Here is a 17,329-nt window from a genome sequence, read left to right as displayed (position 1 = left end):
AATATTCTGTCCATGATACTTGCGTATATTGCAATTCTTGGGCTTGAAATTCAGTAATACAACAGATGGAAGGATGTTGGGTAAGATCCATTGGTACACTTAGGGCCTGATTACATATGTTTCTGGGAGGTGGGATATTGCTCCACTCGATTACAAGAGGCCAGGTGTTCCCACACTCTGATCTATTGGTGTTTGAACAAGGTGCTCGATTTTACTGGCCAGAAAATCTGGATGTTAAAATCAAACGACTATTGCAGGTTGGCTTTACCCCAGCAAATGTCTGACTCTCTCCTTTGAAGCCACAGCTTTTCCTGCCCCCTGCCATTTTTCCCAACTCATCCTCCTGCCTCGCTCCTTGCAGAGGGACCCGCATTCCCAGTTACCTCCGGAATAAGAACTCTGTATGTAAACTTTGTACAGAGGTATTTCCCATTCTGAGGAGAACAACTCAGAATAGCGGACTTAAGATGCTGGGATACTGTATTTTTATGGCATCATGTTAGACATATATATATATGAAATCTATGCTTACTTTCCTTTCGATATTTTGATTTCAATATTTTGTCATGTCTCAATATTCTGAATTCAATATTCAGGCTGCACACACCTTTCATCCTCTGAATAAAGTTCTCAATGCCACTTAACACTATTGAATATCGCAGAACACACACCTGCTTCAACTTCTCAATATCTCAAGTGCGGCCCATGCCGGACCCACCACCCCTCCATTCTTACCTACACGGGCCCCGGCTGGACTCTGCCAAAACATAGCTATCTATAATCTGCTGATTTAATTTTCAAGCCATTCCCTGAAGCTTTAAGGTAACAAGTGATGATCGCTAAATACAGTCTAAAGGGGCAGATTTACAAGCCCTTTGCGCCTCTATTATGCCGCTGTTGCGTCACTTTTGTGACAAAGCGGCAGCACAAAAGATGCGCCATGGTGCAGAGTATTTACAACGAGACGCATCTGAGAGATGCGTCACGTTGTAAAGCCCTGCGCCATAAGGAGGCTTTCCGGCACAGGGGGGGAGGCCTTCCGGCGCAGGAACGCCTCCTAAAAGTGGCTGAGGGAAATCTACAAGATTTCACTCAGTCACTTTTAGGCCAATGCTGCGTCAAAACCCTGCGCCTGCTTGAAGCAAGCGTAAGGATTGACGCAGCATTGGACAGATAGGGCCCCCCCCCCCAGAGCATTGCTGGAGCTGCTTCACGCTTGAGACGCAACTCCAGCAATGCGCCGCCTTTACGACACAGATGCCTCACGCATCTGTGCCATTTTTGCCCCATGGTGCGGCGCATTGCAAATGCGGCGCACCATGGGTGGCTGAGCAGCGGCGCACAATAACTGGCGCAACCCTGGGGATGTGCCAGTTATTGTAAATCTGCCCCTAAATATGTAAATTGATGCCTGGTTATCATATAAGATCTAGGCATGTTTGTCCTTTGTCTTTCTTTGCTGCTCTGTTACTGACAGTGGTGCCTATAGTCATCATTGCAACTGCTCCTGCTTATATTTTTTGTATAGTAGTTTAACCCATGCACTTCTACCCTTTCTACCACAAATATTCTTCTGTACAGCATTGCTGACCGAAATGTTTTTGCGACTATAAATAATAAATCATATCAATAAAATAACTAAATAAATGAATGGGGACATAGATAAATAAATAAAGTGTGCAATAACCGGAGCATGAGAAAGCGGTCCACGGCAGAATAGTTTTTGCAGATCTTGTGAGTACATTTTAAGGAAGAAGAATACGTTTTATTAAGAAATATGTTTTTTTTCAGCAAAAGGGAAAGACTGTTTTAGATATATCTTTTTCTATTAAACAACGTTAATAGGCACCATTTAATGTACTCCTTTTGTTGTTTCAAGCGGGGAGGCAGTTGCACGGTTTTAAGTTTTTTTAACACTGTGTAGGAAATTTGCATTCTTGTCAATTAGTTACTTCAAGCAGAGGTCATTGGATCTGCTACTAACGAATACTATTCATATTGATCCATGTAATATTTGTATTTCCTTTTAAACCATTGGCATGCTTTAAATGTGAGAGCTGTCGACGAACTGTTTTCACCTTTTTTTTTTTTTAGCCCCGAGTACTTTAGTCTGTTTGAAGTGGATTATCCCAGCCTGCGGCGTCCCCTTCATACCCACCCAACTGAGCAGCCATTAGAGGAGGATTTGGCAGTTACCATTCATGTAATCCCTAGGGCGACCGCGGAGAACGAGTCCTTTGACCCTGAAGCCCCAAATGGTTCCACCAGCCGGCTGCTGGAATTGATTTTCTTATCAGTTGTCTCAACTTGGAAGATATCAGTTCAAAGTCGTGAAATATGCCCATGGTGGAAATGGACATGTTTCTGGATTATCCGTCCTGGGGCGGCTCTCGGCTCATGGTGGCCCTGGGCAGGTAGCATAGGTAGGGGGCCCTGGAAGCGGGGGTCCGGGCAGGGCGGAGCGCAGAGGCCATTGAAGAGGGGCGGGGGGGGGGGCGGGGTCAGGCTGTTTGGAAGTGGAACAGAGCCGGAGGCCGCCAAATCATTGCCAGGGGCCGCCACGCAAATATGTATTCATCCTCTGAAAATTATTATATTAAGGATATATATTGGCGTGGTGGCCCCTGGGGTTTGGTGGCCCTGTGCAGGTGCACAGCCTGCACATGCCTAAGGCCGCCCCTGATCCGTCATTTCTGTATAAAAATGGTCTACTTCCACGGTCGTGAAGGTTTGGTAGATTTGTTCCTCTTGTGCTGTACTAGTGCTTTGCTTGCCTGAGTAGGACAGTCCACGTTCATTAATTGCATTTTGATCATGGTGTACGTCACATTAAAATGTAAACGTCACAGTCTTCGTGCTGATGCAGTACGAGCGTGGATACTCTCACATATATTAGATGAATGAAGGGGACAATGGAGAAGAAAAAGGCAAGAGAGGGAAACAACCAAATGCACTGGCTTGCAAATTGGGTATTAAAAGCACCCTTGGACAAACTTATTTGTGCAGCTGTGAAGGAGCAGGTTCACTGACTTTTTTTCTCATTGCAATGATGACAAATATATACATTCTCCTCCTTCGCTCATTCGGTAAGAAGATGCATACAATATTATATAATAATTTTAACACAAGAAATTTTTATCTTTTGTATGCAACGGTTTTAATTAATCACGCATAATAAAATAAACTTCAAACTGCATACAAGGGAGAGCTTATTGCTATCAGAGAAGGCCTCAGGCAACCTCTGTTGCAAACATCTTAGTGTCAGCTTCAGAATTCATGAAGCTCCAAAAAAAGTATACGGTAAGCTGCATGGTGAGGACAGAATTGACATGATTTGGTCCTATAAATATATATGTTTGGCTTGGGGGACAACCGATAGAGTGCCAGTTAACTGTTTTAATATGTTTGTATATGTTTTAGGGCTTGGCTGATGTCCAGATACAGATCCAAGACTTTCAGAGAAAGGAATGTATTACCCAAGTAAGTCCCTTTTATTATCCACTTACAGTTATTGAATTTTAAGGTCACATTTATCAAATGTTCACAGTGCAACGCAGCAAGTCACTTTGCTGCGCTGAATGGAAGGGGAAGAGCAGGAATGAGCTGCATTTAACGTCATACGGTGCATTCCTGTCCTTTCCATGCACTGGCGCACTCTTGACTGCTTAGGGCCAACAAAGGTACCTTTGCACCCACCTTACACCATGGTACAAGGTGCCTGCCTTGTCAGTGGGGTCCGTGCAGCAATGTATGATGCCTGCTCAGTAGAAGAAGATGATGAAGCAGTGTAGGGTTCAGGGTCTCGATGGATGATGGTTACTAGGTTGAGCATGAAAGACATACAGCAGAGGACAGTTTTAACACTTAACAATTGTTCAGTGGAAAAAGTGGACCTTTAGTACAGCCACAACATTAGCTGGTGTTGTTCAAGTCTAAGATATGCTTAGATGATATCTATTTTATCATTTATTGCCATTTTATACAGCATTGCGTGTTACCTTCTCGTATCATCAAAATCGAATGAATGTGCCAGAGTCTATATGTTTTAATGAGAGAGGCTGGTCGAAGGAGGGACTGCTCTATTCCTTCATTCATCAAGAGAAAACCCTAGCAGCTTGAAGTTCAAGGGCTGGCGCCAGTGCTTAATTTGAGGCAGTTGCTGTAGATGCTACTCCTTTTTTGCGGACCAGCACTTATCTTCCCTCATCAGACTTTTACCCAGAGTAAGAAAGAGAAAAACACATAGGTGGGGGGAGAAGAAAGAAGAGAAAGATGGAAAAGCTGTGACAGCGGGGGAAAGCAGGGGTAACAATAACCTGCAAGAGTGGCAGGGAGTGACGTGCAGCAAATTAAAGCAACATGAGGTAGAATCAGGTAGGGTGTCTCTCTTGCGCCCCTTCTTTTGTCACTGCTTTTAATCATTTTTAATCTGAGTGTGCTATTTTAAATTGATTGTGCTGCTAAAACCAGTGGAGGGAACGTGGGTCCTTTTCCTTTTCATTGTCACATTTCTTTGTGGCATTACAAGCAAGGTGCATGTGTTTAAGTTCCCCACTTGTAACTTTGGTTTATTAGCTGCCATCTTGGGGTCACGTGTACTCCTCAGTTAGTGGGCTAACCTTTGTAATGTCCAGGAATGGACATAACATGGATGCGTGGTGGGCGAGCAGCTGGCATGCCAAAGGCAAACTCATCTGCGCCGGTCCGTGCCCGAACGGGACCACGGTCCAGGGACACTGCCCCTTTTGGGCCAGACTCAATATCATTCTCTGCCAAACAATTGAGAGTACTTCGGCTCACCTGCTCAGAGGTCTGTCGAACTTCATTGGATCCATTTAAGAGTGCACAAACCTGCACTGCTTATCATTTTCCACTTATTCCTCAAGATAACCTGGTGCAACCTACTACAGGCAATGCTGCCACTTCAGACACTCCAGGGAGTAGTGAGGCTACTGTCCCATGCTCTGGGTTTTAGAGCAAATTTTGATTCTACAGCCTTAATCATCCACGATACTTTTTCAACTTCATGGCGGACCACACTCCGGATGCCATGTTCCTCTGGAAACATGGCTCTATGAGGCCTCTATAGCCGATGTCATTGTGACCTTACCACAAGACTACTTTATAGTGAGGTCTGGATAGGCATAGTAAACCACTATAGGGGATTGCTGTTGTGTTTACAAATGAATATAATGCAATATTCAGAAATTATCAATACCAGCCTACGCAGATGTCCTTCTCACTGAAACTTACACCCAAACTCACAATATCCGGCGCATTGATATACCACTCTTGCAGGAAAATGGTGCATGCTGCTGCCTGACCTTCTCGCCTCCCTCATTCTCAGATCTGGCAATTTTACTTTCTATGGGATCTGAAAATTCATTTAGAGGATAGCCATGGCAGCCTTGGTCAGAACATAATCGCGGACCTCAGGGCATTACATTTTTACCTCATTAACAACACATCAACTCACAAAGTAGGCCATCTTTTACATGCCATCTTTTCCAATTTAAAACATCTCATTACTGGTCCTCCTTTACCGCTACTGTGGTCGGACCACTATGTAGTCTCTTTCCCTGTCTGGACCTGCTCGACATCACCTAATGGGTGTACAGACCACAGCTTAAGACCAGGGCTTGGTCAAGACTGCACATCCCTGCCCTTAATTGCCAGCCTAGGAGCATGATGCCCAATTTAGCACAAGTGGCTGAGATAGATCAGCTCAGGATTGATGACTGACGGATGGACTCCCTGGACATTGTCCTGCCAACTCAACTTAGACACCCTGCCAGGACTCACGCACCTGCCCCATGGTTTACAGAGGAACCCCAGGTAGAGAAAACTAGATGTAAGGGCCTGGAGATGACATGGAGATGATGATACTACGCACAAATACAAATTGGCACTGAGAAACTATCATGGTCTCTGCAAAACAGCGTGGCCCATGTTCTATTCAGACCAAATTACCTCAGCCCAAACTGTCCCAAAACTCTCTTTAGGGTACTCAAGGAATTCTCCGACCCTAACAACATAGCACCAGCACCAATACTGTCCCAGTCTCAGTGCGAGGAATTGGTGTCTTTCTTTGTTAAAAAGGTGCATTGAATCCAATTTTCATTGATGGCTGGTGGAGGGGATGCCTCTCAGTTTAGCATCTATCTGCTATCTCCTATATCCGAGGCCCCTACCATCTCAGTCACCACACTCGCCCACCAGAAACAGAATTCATGGGACTGGCTGGACACTGGTACAATTCATATGATCTGGCTCCCCTATCGACCCTCTCCCCCGCCAACCAAGCATAGCCCCTGGACCTGGATATCTTGCGGCTTTTGTTGGGACTCCTTAATTCCTACTAACAGGAGGGAATCATTCCACAGCCATGGAAACAAGCCATGGTTTTGCCCCTCCTGAAGAAACCTAACTTGGGGCCTGATTTAGATAGATGGGTTACTCTGTCACAACGGTGACGGATATCCCGTCTTCCGAAATGTAAATCCCAGTATGCAAACAAAATATCGATTTTTAAATATCGACATACAATAATGTCGATGTTTATATCGGAGAAACATAATATAGAAGGTAAGTTATATCGATAGGTTTAATATCGATATTAGTAATATCGATATTAGTAATATCGATGTTTTTAATATCGATGTTAGTAATATCGATGTTAGTAATTTCGATGTTACTAATATCGATTTTTAAATTATTTCTATGTATATTATTATGTATTTATTATGTTTTTAATTTTTATTTAGGTAATTTAAGTAAATTTTGTATTTTAGTACTGTAGCGGGCTGTAGGTTTATAAGGGAATATGGTGAGAAGTAATTTAATTATACTAAATTAATTATGAATTATTAGGAATTATAAATTAATTTTAATTAATTGGTAGTTAATTTTAATTCATTGGTAATTCATTTTTATTAATTAATTTATTGATAATTATGTTCTGTAGCGGGTTATGGATTTATAGGGGAAAATGGTGGGAAGTAATTTAGTTATACTAAATTAATTATTAATTGTTAGGAATTAAAAATTGATTTGAATTATTGGTAATTAATTTTTATTAATTGGTAATTAATTTTTATTAATTGATTAATTGATAATTATGTTCTGTAGCGAGTTATGGGTTCATAGGAGAATAGGGTGGGAAGAAATTTAAATGTAATTAAGTAATAATGTATTTTAATAAATTTTTTTGTTAATTACATTATTGTTAATTAATTATTAATTGGTAATTAATTATTATTATTGGTATTTATTATTAAATTTTTTTAAGTTAATTATATATTGTTGATCATGTTTTGAATAATTATGTATTGGTATTTGTAAATGGTTTATATTTATTTAATAATTACGTTTTTTATTATTTGAAAATATTAATTTATGTATAAGTATGTTATTTTTACCCCTACACTATCCAACACTTTCCCTACTGTTGCACTCTCTGGAGTTGGAATAGTAATTTTAACCATACGCTATCCAACACTTTCCCTACTGTTGCACTCTCTGGAGTTGGAATAGTAATTTTTACCCCTACGCCATCCAACACTTTCCCTACCGTTGCACTCTCTGGAGTTGGAATAGTAATTTTTACCCCTACTCTATCCAACACTTTCCCTACTGTTGCTCTGGAGTGGGAATAGTAATTTTTATCCCTACGCTATCCAACACTTTCCCTACTGTTCCACGCTCTGGAGTTGGAATAGTAATGTTTACCCCTACGCTATCCAACACTCTCCCTACTGTTGCACTCTCTGGAGTTGAAATAGTAATTTTTACCCCTACGCTATCTAACACTTTCCCTACTGTTGGACTCTCTGGAGTGGGAATAGTAATTTTTACCCCTACGCTTTCCAACACTTTCCCTACTGTTGCACTCTCTGGAGTTGGAATAGTAATTGTTACCCCTATGCTATCCAACTCTTTCCCTACTGTTGCACTCTCTGGAGTGGGAATAGTAATTTTTACCCCTACGCTATCCAACATTTACTAACTTTTTTTAATTTGTTTTACATTTTTATTAATTTTTATTTATATGATTATTTTATGTGTATACATTTATCTGTAATTTAATATATTTTTATGTATTCATAAGTTATTAAAATATTGTTTTAGAGTTATTATTAATGAAGTATATACTATGTATTATATCTTTATTATTTGTTTTTTTATTAAATTATTTATTATTTATTATTTTAAATTTTATAATATATTTTTAACTATGTTTATTACATTGATAAGTATTATTTTGTTTATATTAATTTTTTTTCATTAAAAAAAACGAATATTTTTTAATAACGATATTTTGGACATCTATATTTTGTTTTCGATATTTTTGTACTTACCTTGTTAGAGATAGGATGTTGATATTTTTGTTGCAATATTTTTGTAGGGTAGATATTTTTGTAATCGATATTTTTCGAAACTTTAATAGTCTCCCCACCAGTGTCTACTAGATGGCAAGCAATCTCTCGCCCTTTTTCCGCTCTACTCTTCTCCACTTTCCTGCTACTGACCTTTGCCCTCACTTGTCCTGGTCCTTAGTCCCAACCCTATTTATCTGTGAACTTTCCCTCGTCAATTGAGATCTACCTATTTTGTCTGATGCCCGATGGAGCTACCTGGTTTAGCTATAGGGGAGACAGGCTGTGGATTCCCTCCTTGGACGTCACCTACCAGGTCAGTCTTTAGACAGACTTCCTTTCCTCTCGCCTGTCGTCTCTTTCAGCATCCTCCCTCTATTTATGTCTCTCCTTCTCTTCTCTCTCAATGTATTGAGACTGAACTATTTTGTCTTATGCCCGATGGAGGTACCTGGTTTAGCTATAGGGGAGATGGACCGTGGATTCCCTCCTTGGTCGTCACTTGCCCAGTCTGTCTTTAGACAGACTTTCTTTTGTCTCTCCTTGTCTCTTCCGTTATCCTTCCTTTCGCACCTCCCCTGCCCCCTCAACTACTTTTCTCTCTTCTTTCTCTCCTTTGTCTTTTCTCCTAATTGTATTGCCTATTTTTTGATGCATTGTGTAATTGTTGATCTTTTTCTGTTACATTGTTGAGTCTCATGTAAAGCGCTCTGATACCTTCGGGTCTAGCCAGCGCTATATAAAACTCTTTAAATAAAATAAATAAATTTTAAAAAAAGGAAAGAACTCATCGCTCTGGGGTCTACAGCACTGTCCAGTAACCTTGGGTGCTCTTCCCGCTCTGGCTCATAAAGTGAAGAAACTGAGCTTCTGCTGGACAAAAAGCTGTCCCTGAGCTCTCTGGTAGCAAAGTTGGCTGCTGCCTAATTTGCCATCCTGAAATGGCTGCAGAAAATTCTCTCGATACTCCCATTCTCAGCCCAAAGGACAGTTATCCAGGCACTCGTCCTATCGATACTGGACTACTGTAATGTCCTCTATCTGTCAGCAGATAAAGCCTCCTTGAGACGGTTGAAAGTATTCAAAAGTCGGCTGCCAAGGTGCTCTACAGACTCCTAAAATGTGCCTTGACTTCCTCTCTCCTTTGGGAGCTTCATTGTCTCAACGTGAAGAAATGGATTCAATTCAAAGCCCTGTGCTTTGTTTACAGAGCAAGTTCTGGATTCATCCTTCGTTATCTTCATGAAATGGTGAGACCATATCAGCCGGCTTGCTCCCTACATTTGAGCGATCTTTCCTTGTGCACTGTTTCCAGAGCTAAACGGACATGCATAGGTGGTTGGTCCTTCGCATACCTGGGCCTTGTGCTTTAGAATGCTCTAACGGAACATTTGAGAAGTTGTACCTCGCTGACCATTTTCCAAAAACAGCTAAAGGCCTGGCTGTTTTGAGTATGCATTATCTGGTTAGACCCTACCTGCCTCTAAAGCACCGGGAAACTGCGTGTGGGTAGCTGAGCGCTATATAACAATTTATAATAATAACTAGCAGCCCGTCCAGACGTTGTCCGAGTATGAATTGCTACCGGCCAGTAGTATATTGTTTTGTAGTATTTCGTTTTGATAGCATTTCTTATCTGTGACAGGCCTGTGAAACGCTCCGATTCACAGTGCAATGTTGATGCACTTAAGAGTGCGCGTTTAGTAGTGTGTGAATTTGAGTTTCCCTACTTTATTTTTCCTTGCAATATTATATAGCGCGAACTCGACAACATGGCATGAGCACAATTTACATTACAGAAGAACACATTCATTTGTGGTGGGCACGGGGAGACAAAGCGATTTTCCTGGAATCACAGGATGTTGAGCTAATGCCGAGATTCGAACGTAGCTCCCCAGCTCTAAAGTTCGCAATTCTAGAACTTGTGGCAGGAGGTGTGTCTAAAAGTGTATGTTGGTGCTGGCCATCAATGAGAGAGACCTGTGCATTTTTCAAATGGGTGGTGAAAAAATTTGAGTATGTTGCTGGGGATGTGGGTCGCCATGCCACCAATGTACTTACCGGGGGAGGGTAAACACCCAATATTCCGCCACTTTCTTTCCGCATACCATCACTCCGCATACTTTCATTACGAAAGTACAATGACTCCGAAATGCCATTATAACGCATGGCATTACATTTTATATGTTTTTACCACACATACATTTACAACGAAATTCGTTGTAAATGCATGAATGTTAAAAGCATGTTTTTTTTTAATGTTTGGATAAGGTAAGTATGGGTGTAGGGGTATATGTTTTGGTGTACTGAGGTATATGTTTTGGGGTATTTGGGTATTTTAAGGGTTCAGATATAGTTTTGGGTTATAGGGTACAGGGGTAGTTTTAGGGTTTAGGGATAGGTATGGGTTTTGGGGTACAGGGGTATTTTAGGGTTCATTGCTAGGTTTGGGTATTGGGGTATAGGGGTATTTTTAGGGTTCAGTGGTAGGTTTTGGGTTTTGGGGTACAGGGGTATTTTAAGGGTTCAGGGCTCTGTTTGGATTTTGGGGTAGAGGGGTAATTTTAATGTTCAGGGCTAGGTTTGGGTTTTGGGGTACAGGGGTATTTAAGGTTCAGGGGTAGGTTTGGGTTTAGGGGTACAGGGCTATCTTTAGGGTTCAGTGCTAGGTTTGGGTTTTGGGGAACAGGGGTATTTTTAGGGTTCAGGGCTAGGTTTGGGTTTTGGGGTACAGGGGTATTTTAGGGTTCAGGGGTAGGTTTAGGTTTTGGGGTACAGGGGTATTTTTAGGGTTCAGGGATAGGTTTAGGTTTTGGGGTACAGGGGTATTTTTAGGGTTCAGGGCTAGGTTTGGGTTTTGGGGTACAGGGGTATTTTAGGGTTCAGGGGTAAGTTTGGGTTTTGGGGTACAGTGGTATTTTTAGGGTTCAGGGATAGGTTTGGGTTTTGGGGTACAGGGGTATTTTTAGGGTTCAGGGGTAGGTTTGGGTTTTGAGGTACAGGGGTATTTTTAGGGTTCAGGGGTAGGTTTGGGTTTTGGGGTACAGGGGTATTTTAAGGGTTCGGGCTAGGTTTGGGTTTTGGGGTACAGGGGTATTTTAGGGTTCAGGGGTAGGTTTGGATTTTGGGGTACAGTGGTATTTTTTAGGGTTCAGGGCTAGGTTTGGGTTTTGGGGTACAGGGGTATTTTTAAGGTTCAGGGATAGGTTTGGGTTTTGAGGTACAGGGGTATTTATAGGGTTCAGGGCTAGGTTTGGGTTTTGGGGTACAGGGGTATTTTTAGGGTTTAGGGATAGGTTTGGGGGTACAGGGTATATTTATAGGGTTAAGATGGGTTAGTGTTTAAGGGTGTTGGGGTAGTTTAAGGAGTAAGGGTGGGTTATGATTATGGGGTGCAGGGGTATTTATCACCTTGGCTGCTAATGGTTTTCCCTCCTGTGCTGATATTCTTTGAATACCATTGTTCATGACGAGCTCCTCTCGTCATAAGCACAGCTCAATCGTGCCTCATGACGAGCTGAGCTCGTCATGAGCAGCGAAGGGGTTAAAGGGAGCAGGGTGGGATTAGCACACAATATGAGACATGGCATGAAGGGCGGAAAGTACCACATGCCCCCAGCGTTTGTCACGCCCCCAAAAAACGCCCACAGCACAACGCAGACACGCCCACAAGGGACTACTTTGCTGGCACAGTTCTTTTACCTTTTACATGTATATGGTGGGCGTCTGCATAGCCTATGTCCTTCTGCTGCAACTGCCCTTTCCAACGCTGTATTGGGTGTTGTGATTGGTGCTGTGGTTCCTGAGATTACCCGCCTCAAAGGTTTGGGCTCTCTCTTTATTATATTAGTATGGATATATTCTAATAATCACAACTACAAAGCCTTGGTATTCAGCATGCCAACATTCAGTAGTGCCAGCAGTGAACTTCGGAGCAAAACTTTGGGGTCCAGCACTTATTCCTTTACAAATTAAGCACTGACTGTTGCTGAGCGAAAGGTCCTGGGAGCATCCAGTACTCCCTATCATGGGCACAAGGTGTTGAACTTATACTTCACCTTTAACAGGAACATTGGTTTTATATGATTGGTCGTTTACATGGTCAATCATGGCCTGGGGCCTCATTTAGAATCCTCTGTACATGTTGTTGAGGTTTTTGGAATCTGGTGTAGACAGTGGGGCAATGCTATTAGCAGGCCATCATCAAGCCTTTCCTTCAGTCGGTGGTCAGGATGAGGATCTGTAAGATTCTCCTGAGATTGGGGACCTTTTTAGGATCATTTGTAGGGTTTTCAAACACATGCATAACTTGATAATATAACTTATGTCAAGTGTACTTTTATCATACAGGTAAGCTATATACTGTGTATTAGCCTATATGATATCGTATTTCTATGAGCAGGCCATGCTGCGATGAATGAAGGCAAGGGTAGAGACACACTGTTAGTTGCAAAAAACACAAAAACAGGGAATTCTGAATCAAGTTTAGATTTCTTGCTAGAATCAAAAGCAAGCACAGTTTTTGCTTCTGGTACCTCTTGATTCATACATCATAAGTAATTATTAACTTTAAGAAGTGTTCTGGAGGCTCCTTTCCTGGTTAAGGGAAATTAAATGACAATATTAACCTGAAAAACAACCTCCTCATCCTCCATCAAATTTAGTGCTTAATTAAATAAAATAAAGTGCAGGAACCCACAGTTTTTCCCAGGAGCGCATCACCGACATTGCCATTGCTGGGGTTGCCCAATAACGAGGGTCCCTAGTTTTTCTTCCAAATCATGCTTCTTTCTACAGCCCCAGACCCACTTGCAGGTTCGTTTTCTTACCCTTGGATTGTCCCTTTCATTGTTTACCCATTTTCCCTTCTTCCTTCTGTCTCCCTTTTATAGATTGTTCTCTCTTGTTCCCAGTCAAAGTCTGAAGATGAAAAGTAAGTACCCTCACACATGAGTGCCGTTGCACATTACCTGCAACCACTGCCACTAACTCTGGTCAAGCCACATAAATGGAAGAAATTTGAAACTCTGTCCAAAGCTGTTCACACATAAAATGTTCTATTTATTAGATTTGTACTTTACTCACAAATTCACAGTGCGGTCGTAAACTAATGCACACTTCGTTTCGTGGTGTTCATTCCTCTTCAGGAACATATCTTCTCTTACTACTTCGAGTTACTACTAGAGTTTCGCAGGACCCTAAAAACCTGGCTCTATCCCAAGGCCTAAGCCCTGGCTCTTTTATCTCTCTGTTGAGACCTGCTTCCACTCTGGTCATCTCTACTAGTCTGAAGCGCCAGGATACCCGTAGGGTGACAGTATGCGCTATACAAGCTCTAAATCAATCAATCAATCAATCAACTGCTTAGTCTATTCACAGAACAGTATATCGTTGCATTGATGAGAATGGTGATACCGGCTTTCCTTAATACTAGTGGTTCCTGGAATGTTTCAGTTTTCAGGCAGCTCCATTTCACATGGCTCTGGATTCACCTTTGCTAAGTCTTACTTCTATGTCATGGCTGGTCACCTCACCATGAGCATACGGTGACAGGGGCCTGTCTAGCGGGCAAACTCTATAAGCCCAAAAAACGTACAACAACTGAGATCGCACTTGGAATATGGAAATTCCTGCAGTAAATTTGCCTGCATTTATGCTTTTATTAATGCTCCAGCCTAACTAGGAGGTTTCCAAGTTGCTCCTTTTAGAATATAATTTTCAGTATTGCTTGCTCACCATTCCAAAATTAGATCCTGTTCACCATCACAAAATCAGCAGTGGCTCATAATTTGCATAGATGAATGCTTTTCCCTCAGTGCGGAGGCTTCTTGATGTCAGGAGGAGTTAAGAATCCTCCCCATACATCCATGCTGGCTCTTTTTTTCACGCATACATTAACTCTCTTGTTATTTTAATTAGCCCACTTATTTCTGCTTTAAAATACCCTTTTTTACGATACAGCTTTGTTTTGTACCTTAAGGAAATACAACATCATGTCATATTTTCACCTGTGAAGGCTTGTTCATAGATATTATTTCTGCACTGTTAATTAAGAAATTATTGATGGAGAAATGAACAATTGAGCCATTTTAGCAAATTGTGTAAAAAGATCTCTTTGTAACCAGTAGCTAGGGCATAAATTCAAATCCCAGCAGACCAACTCAACATTTCAACATGTCATTCTTGTAGGTGTGGGTTGGGAATATCGTAGACAGAATTTCGAAGGAGCATAACATTGTGAGACAAAATATCGAAAGAAAGATAAGTTTGCATAGATTTTCTATACCTACCTCCTCTTATACGGACCTTTTTGATAAGTATTTCTTCAAGGAACATATATGTGGAGTTAAGAATAGTAAATTCATAGCCTCCTGTTTGAACTTACCTCTTTATTATGTTGCCCCTTGATATTCTGGTCTCAATATTGTGCCCCTTTGATATGCTGTATTTGATACTCCCTACCACAATCATACTGCTTCGGTGGTTAAAATGAGTTAAACTGGCAACACTAAGGGGCATATTTATGTAGAAGTTGTGCAGGTCAGCGAGTCTCCTTGCTGTGCTGCGTGACAGGGAAAGGACAGGAATGCTCTGTATTTAACACAATGCGGCACATTCCTGCTTTTTTCCTGCGCTGGCACACATTGGGGCAGATTTATGAGGCCCTTGCGCCTCTTTGCGCCACAATTGCGTCACTTTATTTGATGCAACGGCGGCGCAAACAATGCGCCCTATTTACAACGTGACGCATGTAGGAGATGTGTCACGTTGTAAAGCCCTGTGCCATAAGGAGGCGTTCCTGCGCGTGGGGGGCGTTCCTGCGCAGGAACGCCTCCTGAAAGTGGCTGAGTGAAATCTATGAGATTTCACTCAGTCACTTTCGGGCCAATGCTGCGTCAAAACCCTGCGCCTGCTTGAAGTAGGCGTAGGTCTTGACGCAGCATTGTGAAGATGGGGCATCCCCGAGCCTGGCTGGAGCTGCGTCGCGCTTGCGATGCAACTCCAGCAATGCGCCACCTTTCCGGCACAGATGCGTCACGCATCTGTGCCGTTTTTGCCCCATGGTGCGCCACATTGTAAATGCGGCGCACCATGGGTGGCGGAGCTGTGGCGCACTGTGGCGCACATTAACTGGCGCATCCCTGGGGATGCGCCAGTTAACATTAATCTGCCATCGTGCCTAGCACCAACGCAGGCACCCTTGCACCATGGTGGAAGGGTGCCTGCGTTGTAAACAGGACTGTTTTTGTTCAGGAAGGGTCACCTTCCTGCACAAAAACAATCCCCTGATGCATTTTTCCTCTTTCTATGTGTGCTGCAAAATGGAACGGATACAAAAGGAGAAATAAACTCGGAGAAATGAAGATATTTCTTTTCATTTCTCCTCCTCTGCCGCATTCCCAGTTCTACCAGTAATGGTAGATCTGGGAATGCGTCAAAATTCATGCGGTTTGTGTGATCCACGCATCACTCATGGAACACCTTTGGGAGGCAGAGTAACACAACACAGTCATTTGCACTGCTTTGTATTGCTCTGCACTTATCAAACCACTCAGGGCCAAGAAGGGTGGCATTGTGCGGCTTGATATATCGCATTTTTGGGTTGCGTTGTGCATGCACACCGTGCATGGTGCAAAAGCGACACAACCTGTACAGAAATATGGCCCTTATTATTTAACCAGTCCATAGTGAATTTGCATTAAGTTAAGCATTCTACAGATCATTAATAGAAACTTTCCATTTTATTTTTCTTACCTGTAGTTTACTGGCCAGCGAACCATCCACATCCGGTGGTAGGATAACGAGGTGACAGAGAAGCAAGTCACTAGACTTAAGGTATAAAAAGTAGACACAAAAACCTTGCAGAGGCCTTCATTCCACTCGTAATCCGAGTGCTGCCTGCGGAGCTGGATCACGGAGTACATGGTGATGGGAATGGTCAGGCTGAGGATGTGAGTCCCAGCTAAAGTGCAAATTAGGAACTCAAGAGGCTTCCATTTCTTCTGCCTGGCGCTCACGCTCAGAATCCCCCAGGTGTTAGTGAGCAGCGATATCCCTGAGCAGACGAGCCAGGCTACAGCGTGATTGTGCAGTCTCTGCTCATCATTCATGGTGAAGCGAGGGGGCACCATCAGACGCGGCAAACTGTGAACTGGCGGTGAAGAGGAGGACAAATAAATGCATCCTATAGGGGAACAGGATCCTCAAGGGTAAGGCTGGAAAAGGCACCACCATCTTTTACCAGCGAGTAAATGCATCGCTCGAAGCTGTCACAGCTCAGATATCTGTAAAAAAACAAAAAGAGGCAAAACGAGTATTACAACCTTTTCACCAAACTTTCCACCCAGTCACTAATCAGTTCGTGAATTTAATCGCTACAACTTCGATCACGGCTTGGTTTTTTAAAACTATTTTGTTCACTGCATAGCTTTTCAACTGTTTCTGTACTTTTTTGGAAATGTACCGCTGCCTCGTTGTTTCAGCGCTCCTCATAAGAAGGACTTGAAGAAGGGAAGGGAATGGAAGTGAAGGGAGGGGAGGGCGAAGGGCGAAGGGAGAAGTGAGAAGTGCGACGGGAAGAGAAGAGAAGAGAAGAGAAGAGAAGAGAAGAGAAGAGAAGAGAAGAGAAGAGAAGAGAAGAGAAGAGAAGAGAAGAGAAGAGAAGAGAAGAGAAGCACAGCACTAGAATTATTTATTTTCCTTTCTGATCATAATCTTTCGAGGGCAAACCAAGCAAACAAATGAAATTAAACTATATCACTTTAATGTACTTCATGTGAAACAAGGAAATGTACACTAAAATAATAATCTTGAATAAAAAATGTGTCATCCTATTCTTAAAATATTGAGATGAATCTTCTAGGTCTAGGATAATTATCCAATGATACTGTGCTTCTGATAATTTTTCCGGATTTTTCAACCAATACATCGAAATACCATTAGAGATTATGGCC

General features: G+C 42.3%; 1 protein-coding gene across 1 annotated transcript in view; it reads right to left on the bottom strand.

The window, feature by feature from the left end:
* Positions 1-16,660, bottom strand: part of GPR153 (G protein-coupled receptor 153) — a 304,525-nt gene extending 287,865 nt beyond the window's left edge. The window contains exon 1 of the mRNA XM_086951864.1: positions 16,131-16,660. Coding sequence (XP_086807990.1) covers positions 16,131-16,507 — 377 coding nt within the window. The 5' untranslated portion in view covers positions 16,508-16,660. The remainder of the gene's footprint in view (positions 1-16,130) is intronic.
* Positions 16,661-17,329: the final 669 nt, after the last annotated feature.

The sequence above is a fragment of the Lissotriton vulgaris genome, unplaced genomic scaffold (assembly GCF_964263255.1).
Source record: "Lissotriton vulgaris unplaced genomic scaffold, aLisVul1.2 SCAFFOLD_870, whole genome shotgun sequence".
Classification (NCBI taxonomy): domain Eukaryota; kingdom Metazoa; phylum Chordata; class Amphibia; order Caudata; family Salamandridae; genus Lissotriton; species Lissotriton vulgaris.
Note: the sequence above shows the minus strand (reverse complement) of the source record. Positions and strands in the feature narration are given on the sequence as shown.